At 42.8% G+C, this 12,069-nt stretch overlaps 1 protein-coding gene across 1 annotated transcript in view; it reads right to left on the bottom strand.

The window, feature by feature from the left end:
- LOC126999155 (protein FAN-like) overlaps nucleotides 1-12,069 on the bottom strand; it is a 48,969-nt gene that overhangs the window by 13,330 nt on the left and 23,570 nt on the right. Inside the window, exons 6-13 of the mRNA XM_050861484.1 lie at nucleotides 9,086-9,271; nucleotides 8,772-8,843; nucleotides 7,971-8,030; nucleotides 7,140-7,282; nucleotides 5,194-5,356; nucleotides 4,047-4,201; nucleotides 1,560-1,741; nucleotides 1,252-1,383 (exon numbers count right to left, since the gene is read on the bottom strand). Of these exons, the coding sequence (XP_050717441.1) occupies nucleotides 1,252-1,383; nucleotides 1,560-1,741; nucleotides 4,047-4,201; nucleotides 5,194-5,356; nucleotides 7,140-7,282; nucleotides 7,971-8,030; nucleotides 8,772-8,843; nucleotides 9,086-9,271 (1,093 nt within the window). The remainder of the gene's footprint in view (nucleotides 1-1,251; nucleotides 1,384-1,559; nucleotides 1,742-4,046; nucleotides 4,202-5,193; nucleotides 5,357-7,139; nucleotides 7,283-7,970; nucleotides 8,031-8,771; nucleotides 8,844-9,085; nucleotides 9,272-12,069) is intronic.

Below are 12,069 nucleotides of genomic sequence, written 5' to 3'. Positions count from 1 at the left end.
GTGCCGGTGCAAGGGGAAAGGTCAACACATCCTCACACGTGCAGACCCTTGTTATGCTGAATCAAATAGAGGTGATAAGGTGAGCCGGGGCAGTGGAGAGAAGACAAAGCAGAAGACAATCTGGTGTGGCGGAGTGAGGGCTGCCGTCCCTCTGCCCTAGAAGGAATCAAGGACACAAACCATGACAGACAGAGTAGTTCAATAGACCCCAAAACATGAGTTGAATTGTATGTACTCCTGAGTCATATATCTCGTATTATGATGTAAGAGTTAAATGATTCAACGATGATTTCTTGCTTACATGTAATTTCATATTCAAGATTTTGAAGTGTGTGTTTCTTCTTCAATACAGGTTTGGCTGAATATATCAATGAGTCAACGATATGGGTCTCATTCTACCTTGCTGCCAGTAAATATGGGTGTTTTTTTTCCAGTCTGTCTTTCACTTACTAAATTTGAACTTGTGGGGATTTAAATGCCAGCGTGCCTCAGCGCTAACACACAACTCATCCCCTCAGCCCTCAGTCTTCTCTTGACAGTTGACATGGCCACATACGTGTTTTTGGTTTCCCTTGCATCTGATTCTTTGCAAGAGAATAAGGAAAATGGGGGAGTGCATACATGAGGTTGTCAATTTGCTGTGCCCACCACTGTCACGCACCACTCTGAACACACCAGGCCTCCTATGTGTGGAAAGTTACTCCCCTTCATCACTTCACCACGTCAATTCTGCCTGACCTAGGGAGTTCGGGTTTGAGGCAGACTGACAAGATAGGATTGATAAGTATGATGTTACTAAAATCAAAGGCATATGCCCAGGCAGAGCTGTGAAATTGATGAAAAGTTTGGAAAGTTTCATTTAGTCGGCACATCTGTGGTCATATGCCAGAGAGACAGAAGGGGAAGGAATTATAGGAGAAGGGAACAGACCCCGGAAGACGGAACACAACCCCCGATTAATACCTGGTACCCATTCACTGCTGGGTGGACAGGGGCGTAGGGTATCAGAAAAGCCGCCCAAATTTTTCCACTCCGCCCAGGAATCAAACCTGGGCTCTCTCGGTTGTGAGCCGAGTGTGCTAACCACTGCACCACGGAGCCCCCCTGTGAAAATTGATGACGGAAGATGAGCGATTACCAGGAAAATGACAAAACAAACCTGGCTATAGAGTGCTTTTGCCCACCACACCCATCCTTTAGGGGTCAACGAATCTAATTACAATATAATAACACACATACACACACACTCACCATTGTCCGCCTTCTCCGCCTCGTCCCCGCGCTGCTTGCACCCAAACACCAGGTCGACCCAGTGGTGCAGCCGCGACGACACCACCTCACTCTCCAGCGCCTCGCGGAGCACCCTCGTCACTCTCGCCGGGTCTGTGGGGGAAAAGTAGTGAAATAGTAATAAGAAGAAAAGAAGAAGAAGCAGAAGATGAAGAAGAAGAAGTAAAAGAAGAACAAAAAGAAGAACAAAAGCAAGAAAAAGAAAAAGAATAAGAATAACATAAAGAGCAAGAAAATAAAAGCAAACCAACAAACAAACACACACACACCTCCGTCAGCCCAGGGGGGAAGCTCCACGTCGCCCACCGGCTTCCCGTTCTGCCGCACCCCAAAGTTGATCCTGAGGCCGTTGGTGAGGAAGTGCGGCGGTGCGTCGGGGTTGTAGAACTCGGGGATGAGCTCCTTGAAGTCCGAGGGGTTGGTGGTGACGTTGTTCCAAGTCTCCTGCAGGCTGAGGGAAGGGGGGGAGGTTAGCTTGGGCTGAGTTATGTTGGGTTAGGTTACATTAAGTTACCTTCAGTTGGGTAAGGTTGGGATTAGGGTTTGTTTCCCAGGATCCCGGGATTCCGAACAATTTTCAAGGTTTAATAATCCCGGTGTATTTTTGCACATCCCGGGAAATCCCAGGAGGTAATTAAGTACAAAAATAGGGGCAATTTGACTGCAGAATGGTTGTGGAAGAATGTAAAGATTTCCTCTTAATTAATTAATTTGGTTAAATTTTGTCAATTATTGTTTTCATTTATGGAAAACTTCTGTATACATTTTCTTTTTCTTCATTTACCTATTTTACTATTTTTTTGTCATTTAAATGTAATCATTACTGTTTTCAGAGAATGAAAACGTATTGTGTGTTGAATTTGTATTACTTACCCACAGATGCTATATGAATGCAGAATATAATTTACCTTTTGATTAATTCATTTTATTAATTTGCTATCATTAATTATTGTTTTTATTTCATGGAAAATTGTCCGTGTTATTTATGATCTTCTTATCAAAATTTCATACATGCTTGATTGCTCGTTAATCATTTTAGTTTTCATATGAATGCAGAATGTGTGTGTTTTATTTTGATTCATTCATTTGATTAAATTTACTGTCATTTATTGCTTTCATTTTATGGAAATTTGCTCGTGTTATATAAGATCTTATTCTATGAGATACTTAACCCCTTCAATACGATGACGCCTACGTAGGCATCATGAAGCCCCAGTAGCATATACGATGACGCCTACGTAGGCGTCATATTTCTATTCTGTTTCTTCTTCTATTAGTTGTCCAGTACTTTGTGTTGGTTGCTAAGTAAAGATGCCGTATGCTGTCCTTGAATTCCTATTGCTCCTCCCACCATCCTTGTTCCCACCAATCACAAAAAATGAGCTACAGTATGCACCGCCTTCTTCCCGCCCTGTGTCTAAAATTAGGAAGTCTCATTGGCTCTCTCTCTCTCTCTCTCTCTCTCTCTCTCTCTCTCTCTCTCTCTCTCTCTCTCTCTCTCTCTCTCTCTCTCTCTCTCTCAGACACCGAGGTGTCGACCAACGTTGCCAGATTGTCGTACTCGGCCTCCTGTCTGCCAATTTCCGATCTGCCTCCTCGACCCCAATAACTGCCTTCATATACAGTTATCATTAGAATGGTTAATTATTGGTGTGTTTTGGCAATAGTTATGGCTCAGAAACTGGTAAATACGAGGCTACGAGTATGAAAATCTGGCAACGGTGGCGCTGACACCATCACGTCTCGCCCACCTCCCTCTCTCTCTCTCTCTCTCTCTCTCTCTCTCTCTCTCTCTCTCTCTCTCGCTGATAATTTCTCGACATTCTTCCTCCTCTACACAATCATCTGCTTTCTCTATTTCTTACCCCCTTGCCCCTTTCTCCCCTTTCTTTATTTCGCTTTTTTATTTTTATTTCGTGTTGACGCAATTTATATTATGCATAGCAGGTATATGTTGACTCATCGTGTATGCTGCTTTGCAAATACGGGATACACGTAATGAGGGCTTTCAGCAGCATAATATACGGAGGCGACAAGCAGATACATGCCAGCTCGGTCGAGCACGCCGTATATCAGCCAGGCGGGCTTTTTGAACATCCGGCTTGCGATGTGTTTTTTTTAATATGTTTGTTTTAAACAATTTGAAATATATCGTACGTGCCATATTTAAATTCATGTGAGCGTGCTGAGTAACGGTTACTGTTATGGTTAGTGTGTGTGTGTGTGTGTGTGTGTGTGTGTGTGTGTGGGGAGGAGGAGGTACCTCGTGCACCCTGCTTGAGTCCGTCAAAACCATGCCTGTCAAGTTTTACGTTTTTTATACACAAACTTATGGTCTCTAACCCAAAATCTCATGGCAAGACACCACAGTAACTTGACAGGTATGCCGCAGTGAAGTGGTAAGTGTGCCTAAATATGTATCTGCTGGCCTGGGTTTGAATCCCGGCCTGGGCAGGGTGTGCAGGCCACCCAGCTGTTCATCCTCCCTTTCAGGCTGGTCAATAAATGGGTACCTGGGGAAAACTGGGAAGGTAAACTGTGGTAGTTCGGATATCACACTGGCCCTGTGTCGGGTTAACGGGTTCCCTCCCGCCTCAGGCTCCAAGGGCCAAAAGGATGAAGATGAACATTGCCGCCACGTGCAGCTATTGCATGCGCTAACTTCTCTCTCCTCGACACAGCCCAGACCAGGACCACTGCCAAATGCCTCTCTTTCAAGCACAGACCAGACCAAGACCCACAAGAGCATCACCCACCTGTTGAACATTCTGTCGGGGTGGTCAAAGCGTCCGTTCTGAAGGCACAGCATGTACTGGGGGTGCTGGCGGACCAGGTAGTAGAGCACAAAGCCCGGTGTGGAGTAGTGCGAGCCATACAGGAACCGCGGCTCAGGCATGTCCTGGCAACGCTCCTGAGAGAGGCGGGGAGGAAGAATGGTGTGGTCTGACATTGACACACACACACACACACACACACACACACACACACACACACACACACACACACACACACACACACACACACATTTAGGAGTTGACAAAGTTGAAAGACAAGGGAAAAAAGGGGACTCAATAGTGATGTTTAACTTTTTTTTTTTTTTTTTTTTTTTTTTTTTTTTACAGCAAAGGAGACAGCTCAAGGGCACAAAAAAGTAAACATTAATAAAAAAAAGCCTGCTACTCGCTGCTCCTAAAAAGAATCTCTCGTCTCTCTCTTTTCATATCCTCTAACCTCTGATAATCTTTTCTCTTCTCCTCTCTTCTCTTCTCTTCTCATTTCCTCTTCTACTTTCCTCTCCTCTCCTCTCCTCTTTCCTCTTCCCCCTTCCTCTTTTCCTCTCCTCTCTCATAAGTCTCCTCTCATATCCTCTAATCTCTTCTCTTCTCCTTTTTAATCTTCTCTTATTTCCTCTCCTATTCTCCTCCTCTCTCCTCTTTTCTCTCCCCTCCTCTCTCCTAACACTACTATTTTCTCTCTCCTCTCATATCCTCTAATCTCTTCTCTTATTTCCTCTCATACTCTCCTTTCCTCTTCCTCTTCTCCTCTCCTCTCTCCTTATCTCCAGTCTTTTCTCTCTCCTCTTCCCTCATATCCTCTAATTTCTTCTCTCTTCTTATTTCCTCTCGTACTCTCGTTTCCTCTTCCTCTTCCTCCTCTCCTCTCTCCTTATCTCCAGTCTTTTCTCTCTCCTCTTCTCTCATATCCCCTAATCTTTCCTTCTCTCCTCTCTATTATTCTCTTACCTCCTCTCCTCTCCTTCTCTCTCCTCTCTCCTCCCTTCCTCTCTCCTCTCTAAAGTCAGACAGGGAGGGATTTACAGGCTGGGAAAGATGTCGCGCTTCTACCAACTCAGAAAAAGGAACATCAATTATAAAAAAGTAAAATAAAAAAGTAAAAACTAACCTTGAGTCGGGTCAGCCGCTCCTCGTTCAGCGCCCCCACAGGCTTGGTCAGGTCGCGGTACACCCCTGGGTCGCTGAGGTCAAGGTCACCGCTCACATAGTCAGCCAGCACCCAGGGGAACACCGGGTACTGGGTCAGGTCATTCTCGCTGCGGTCGGCCTGGCTGTAGGGAGGAATTACGGAGGGGAATAATCGATGAGGGAGAGAGAAAAGATGATCATTATGTATGTGAAAAAAGAAATGATGGAGGGAAGGAGAGAAGGGAGGGAGGTAAGGAAAAGGGAGAGGAAAGACTGTAGGGAAGGAGGAGAGAAAAGGGAATTATTAGGTGTGTGAATAAATGGATGATGGAGGGAAGGAAGGAAGGGAGAGGAAAGAATGTAGGGAAGGAGGAGAGAAAAGGGAATTACTAAATGGATGATGGAGGAAAAAAAGAAGGGAGGGAGGTGAGGAGAAGGGAGAGGAAAGACTGTAGGAAAGGAGAGATTAGGAAGGGAAATAATGGAGATAAAAGATGATTATTATGTATGTGAATAGATGAATAACAAAAGGAAGAGAAAAAGGGAGGAAGGTAAAGAGAAGGGAGAGGGAAGAATGTAGGAAAAGATGAATTAAGAAGGGAAGAAATCTAAGAGGAAGAGAGGAAAGAGAGAAATGGAAGAGGAAAGGAAAAGAGGAAGGAAGGAAGGAGGAGGGAGAGGAAAGAATGAAGGAAGGGAGGAATAAAAATGTGGAGTAATCTATGAGGTGGAGAGAAAAGAGGGAGGGAAAGGTAAGGAGGGGGAGGAAAGAATGAAAGCAGGGAGGAATAAAAATGGAGAGTAATTATGAGGTGGAGAGAAAAGAGGGAGGGAAAGGAAAGGAAGGAGAGAAAAGAATGAAGGAAAGGAGGAATAAAAATGTGGAGTAATTATGAGGTGGAGAGAAAAGAGGGAGGGAAAGGTAAGGAGGGGGAGGAAAGAATGAAGGCAAGGAGGAATAAAAATGTGGAGTAATTATGAGGTGGAGAGAAAAGAGGGAGGGAAAGGAAAGGAAGGAGAGAAAAGAATGAAGGAAGGGAGGAATAAAAATGGAGAGTAATTATGAGGTGGAGAGAAAAGAGGGAGAGAAAAGAATGAAGGAAGGGAGGAATAAAAATGGAGAGTAATTATGAGGTGGAGAGAAAAGAGGGAGGGAAAAGAATGAAGGCAAGGAGGAATAAAAATGGAGAGTAATTATGAGGTGGAGAGAAAAGAGGGAGGGAAAAGAATGAAGGAAGGGAGGAATAAAAATGGAGAGTAATTATGAGGTGGAGAGAAAAGAGGGAGAGAAAAGAATGAAGGCAAGGAGGAATAAAAATGGAGAGTAATTATGAGGTGGAGAGAAAAGAGGGAGAGAAAAGAATGAAGGCAAGGAGGAATAAAAATGGAGAGTAATTATGAGGTGGAGAGAAAAGAGGGAGAGAAAAGAATGAAGGCAAGGAGGAATAAAAATGTGGAGTAATTATGAGGTGGAGAGAAAAGAGGGAGAGAAAAGAATGAAGGGAGGAATAAAAATGGAGAGTAATTATGAGGTGGAGAGAAAAGAGGGAGAGAAAAGAATGAAGGCAGGGAGGAATAAAAATGTGGAGTAATTATGAGGTGGAGAGAAAAGAGGGAGAGAAAAGAATGAAGGCAGGGAGGAATAAAAATGTGGAGTAATTATGAGGTGGAGAGAAAAGAGGGAGAGAAAAGAATGAAGGCAAGGAGGAATAAAAATGTGGAGTAATTATGAGGTGGAGAGAAAAGAGGGAGAGAAAAGAATGAAGGCAAGGAGGAATAAAAATGGAGAGTCATCTATAACTTAGGCAATCATTTTAAGAGGGTGACGATGTGAGGAGGAGAGAAACGAGGGAGGGAGAGAAGGAAGACAGGTAAGGAGGGAGAGGCAGTAATCAAGCAGGTAAACACAAGCAGGTAAGCGCACACCTGTTGAGGTAGGAGAGGTAGTCATAGTTGGACACGGCTCCGGCCTGCCACTGGAAGGTCATGTTGTCCTGGGCCTGCTGGTCGAGGCTCACGGTGGGGTCACTCACAAGCAGGTCATGCAAGAGGTCGCGCTCCTCGCACTTCTGGGCTCATCAACAGGTCAAGGTCAGGGTTAGTTCAGGTCATATTAAACAACGCATAAACATTTTAATAAGAGAAATCAAATCAAAAATAAGGTGAGTAGAATGAAATTGCAATGTGTCTGTTTCTCTGCCTGTCTCACTATCTCTGTCTGTTTTTTTTTTGTTTTTTTCTACAACAAAGGAGACAGCTCAAGGGCACAAAAAAAGGAAATAATAATAAAAAAAAGCCCGCTACTCGCTGCTCCTAAATAATCAAAAGAGGTGGCCGAAAGAGAGGTCAATTTCGGGAGGAGAGATGTCATTTTTCTGTCTGCTATTTCAGTGTCAACCTGTTTCTCTGTTTATCTGTTTCCTGGCGTTACCATCAACCTGTTTTTCTGTCTCTAACTGTCATTCTATCTGTCTGTCTGTCTGTCTGTCTACACTTTTCTTTGTCAACTTATATCTCTGTCTGTCTATTTCTTTGCCTGTCTACCTGTTTTTCTGTCTGTTTATCTGCCTGTTTGTCTATCTCGTTATCTGTCTACTGTTAGCCTGCCTGTCTCTCTCTTTCTACATGTATTGCTCTGTCTGTCTTGCTATCATTCTATCTGTCTATCATTTTTTCCTCTATTCACTTCCTTATCAACATCTTTCTCTGTCTGTCTGTGTCTGTCTGTCTGTCTGTCTGTCCAGCAGCGAGACACACCTTGAACACCAGGAACAGATGCTTCACCATGCAGTGCTCCCGGCAGAACACCTCCAGGCCCTGCACGAGAGGCGGAGAGAAAAGACGAATGTTATGTTTGTCGGTACAGAACAAGAGGGAAGGAAAGAAGGGAGGAGGGAGAGGAAAGAGTGTAGGAAAGGAGAGAAAAGGCAATTATTATGAATGTGAATGAATGAATGATGAAGGGAAGGAAAGAAGGGAGGAGGGAGAGGAAAGAGTGTAGGAAAGGAGAGAAAAGGCGATTATTATGAATGTGAATGAATGAATGATGGAGGGAAGGAAAGAAGGGAGTAGGGTAAGAAGGAGGGAGAGGAAAGAAAGTAGTAAAGGAGGAATTAAAAAGGAAAGTAATGGAGAGAAGAGACAATTATTAGGTATGTGAAAAAATAAGTGAAAGAAGGAAGATAAAGAGGAGAGAAAGGAACAAATGAAGGAAAGGAGGAATTATGGAAGGGAGGTAAGAGAGGAATGAGGGAAAGGAAAGAAGCAAGAGAAAAGAACGAAAGATTGAAAGTAAGGAATGAGGAATATGAAGAAAGGAAAGGAGGGACGGAAAGATGGAAGAGAAGGAAGAAAGAAAAGAGAAAGGAGGAAATTGACAGAAAGGAAGAAAAGGAAGGGAGAAAACAGGGAAGGAAAAATTAAGGTATATAGGGTAGAAGAAAAGTTGTCAAAGAGCATAACAAAGAAAAGATGAAGGAATAGAAACAGCGGCTAACTCTTGCATTGTGGAGTTGGACAGGAAGCAACGCACACACACACACACACACACACACTCACCACTTGTCTCAGCAGGTAGCGGCGTTTGATCACCTGCTGAATCTCCGGCAGGCCGATCCTAATTACTGGATGCTGCGGGAAAACAAAAATAAGAAAAAATGAAGTGAAAACCATTATAACACTAATACCATAATAATAATAATAATAATAATAATAATAATAATAATAATAATAATAATAATAATAATAATGATAATAATAATAATAATGATAATAATAATGATAATGTCAACACCAATAACCTTTTTCTTTTACAGCAAAGGAAGCAGCTAAAAAAAAAAATAAATAAATAAATAAAGAGTCTGCAAACTGACCTTCTCGGCGTTGTTGTGTGGCTGGAAGTAGAGCATGGCGTCGGTCACCAGCACAGTCCCAGGGTTGGTCACCAGCGGCGTCACCTTGCTGGCCAACCCTTCGTACACCTCATGCTCCGAGATGTCCGTCAGAAGTGCTCGGTCGAACCTCTTCCGCTGCTGCCTGGACCGCACGATTGCCTGGACCTGTTGGCCGTGGGGTTAGGCTAGGATAAGCTGGGTTAGGAGAGGATAGGCTGAAAACAGACCACTAAGTGTAGATGTCTTGCAAAGAGAGTACTGAATTTGATATCAAGAAGGTTAGGAGAGGTTAGGTCAGGATATGTTGTCTGAATCAGGGCATTTAACCTGTCCGCTGCGATTGCCACGCATTTTGCTTTCACTGATAGCCTGGTAACATGTACTCCCGGGTCTTTCTCTGCCTCTATGGTGGAAAGTGGAGTGTTTCCCAGGTGGAATTGGTATGCTGGAAATCCCCTCCCAAGGTGTATGACTTTACATTTTTCTTCATTGAATTGTAGCAGCCACTTTTTGTTCCGTTCCTGTAGCTTGGTGATGTCTTCTTGTATGAAACCCACAGTCATGGGGTTAATCTATTTAATCTAATCTTGCAAACAGGATATCGGATTGAATTTCAAGGTTAGGCTAGGCTAGATTAAGTTAGCATTGGCACCAGGGTTGGCAGTTCAAACCAAATGGTTTAAACCAATAAAAAAAAACAGTGGTTTAAACCAACTAATAAAACCATTTTTTCTTTTGTGTGTATCTTTGTTAGTTTCATCAGTATTGTGGTTTAAATTATATATGTAAGATTTTAATTATGTACAGCAGGGTTGGCAGTTTAAACCAGGGGTGTCAAACTCAAAACCCTTTGAGGGCCAATTCATACTCTGAAGTGCCGTCATGGGGGCCAACAAGGGTAGAAAATACATTGACAAGATTGAAGTTACTGTGATACAGCGGGGCATTTATGACTATCCCGCCGGCCATGAGTTTGACACCCTCGGTTTAAACCAAAAACCCATTAATAAAACCAGTGTTTTTTGTGAATCTTTTTTAGTTTCCTCAGGTATTGTGGCTTTAATTATATGTGGTTTTAAAATTTTTATTATGCACAGTCATTTTAGTAACACCAGGATGAAAACGTCAGTTGTTAAACTCAAATCTCTATTCAAATGCTGTAACTTCAAAGTAACTGAAAACAACTTGCTGTAATGACTCTTCATTCGTACTATTTGTCCTTCCGTTGCTTTACGGCAATTTTTACAAATTGCTCGGCAGCCTTTTCTGCCTCCAACAACCTTTTTTTCAAAAAATTTCCAAATATAGTCTGGTTTTCTGCCTGTCATATTGATGAATAGTTCAGCACCAGGTTAATCACCAACAGTTTCAACTTTGTTTCTAATAACTTGAGTCTTGATAGTTAATGGTTTGATCACTGCATTATAATATATCTGTGCCTGTTTGAATAGAATATAATCAGTAAAATTTCTAATATTTTTTATAGTTCAAGATAAAGATTAAAACACAATCATACTCACTTTTCTATACACTATTTGCTCTGTTTCTGTAATTAAGTATGTTCAGTATACAGTATGTATCAATTTAAATTACATGGTAGTTCAGCGTATGCGTATCTATATATTTCCGGCGTTATGAGGTCTGACACGAGAAGGATTTAGTGCATCATCTTATCCTCCCACTCACCCTCACATCACCTTCGCTGTATGGCATTGTTCAAGCACTGGAATGGTAGACACACGCACACGTTGCATTATTTCAACACTTTTAAGACTTGCATATCTTTCAAATGCGTATTATCTTAGCCTTTTCTTGGGAGTTACAAGGCAAGACCCGTTACATAGGACCCGTTTTCGCGCCAAACTTGCGCGTCCCTCACAGCGGCCTCCCTCACTCTAGCTTAGTTAAAACACAATTTTGGTCTTTCATATCTTGTTTCCAATCAAGCACTGTCCACTCCCTCCACATTCCACACCATCACATCACCAACGCCCCTGTAACTAATGTGTGCAGCAGTAGATTACAAGGATGCAGAGTTCTTTGACTCAGAAACCAACGCCTATCAGCACATTTTAAAGATTTCTGGTTTCCTTTCTTTGATGCCACACTGTGAGGGGAGAATACGATACAAACGGCTTTATTTACTCCTAAAATCACGTTAAAATGGCTTCTCAGGGTCTTTATAAGTGCATAAAAATGTGATGCCGCAGCGTTTCCGCCATATTCGTTGATGCCTCCGAGGAACACGCCATAAATACTTCCAAGTTTTTGTGACTCATAACCTTTACTGCGGGTCAGGAACGGATCCTAGCACACTCTGATACTTAAGTCCACTTGTAAGACACAATAACACAGCTGGGATAGTGTAAGTACTCGTAAAGTAGCAAACAATCCTGGGCATTGCTGGGCAGCGGAGGCCACTTTCTTCTTTCCCGCACAGACCCGCAGACTAGAAACCGAACACGAACAATACGCGTTCTGTGGTGATCAGGAACTTTAGGTCCTGAAACGGTACCAAGAGGAACGGTACCCTCATCTGATGTGTATAATGCTTTTTTGTGATGTTTTATTCACTAGATATATTATAGAATCTGGTCAACGTCTTTGACTTCCAGCACCTTATTATGAATATAAATGAAATAATATTAAAAACACCCCTGAATATACCAAAAATTATGCCAAATGAGGTTAGGCATAAAACTAAATTTCCAGTATGCCAACCAGGCCTGGAATATACCAAATTGGCATAATTATGCCAAATGTGGCAACCCTGGTGGGAAGGTAAAGAGGGACTCACGATTCTAGTCATTCAGAGCTGCCAGCTGTGGTCGGGAGCAAGGTGCAAAGTTATAGGTTGGTATTACAAGACACTTTGCCGTCTCACATCACCTATTTCTAAAGGTCAAAGAGGGGGGCAGTCGGGTTCTAATGAGTGGTTCCTTAGGTTCATGGTACAGAAGAAG

This window comes from Eriocheir sinensis, chromosome 16 (genome assembly GCF_024679095.1).
Source record: "Eriocheir sinensis breed Jianghai 21 chromosome 16, ASM2467909v1, whole genome shotgun sequence".
NCBI classification, from domain to species: Eukaryota; Metazoa; Arthropoda; class Malacostraca; order Decapoda; family Varunidae; genus Eriocheir; species Eriocheir sinensis.
Note: the sequence above shows the minus strand (reverse complement) of the source record. Positions and strands in the feature narration are given on the sequence as shown.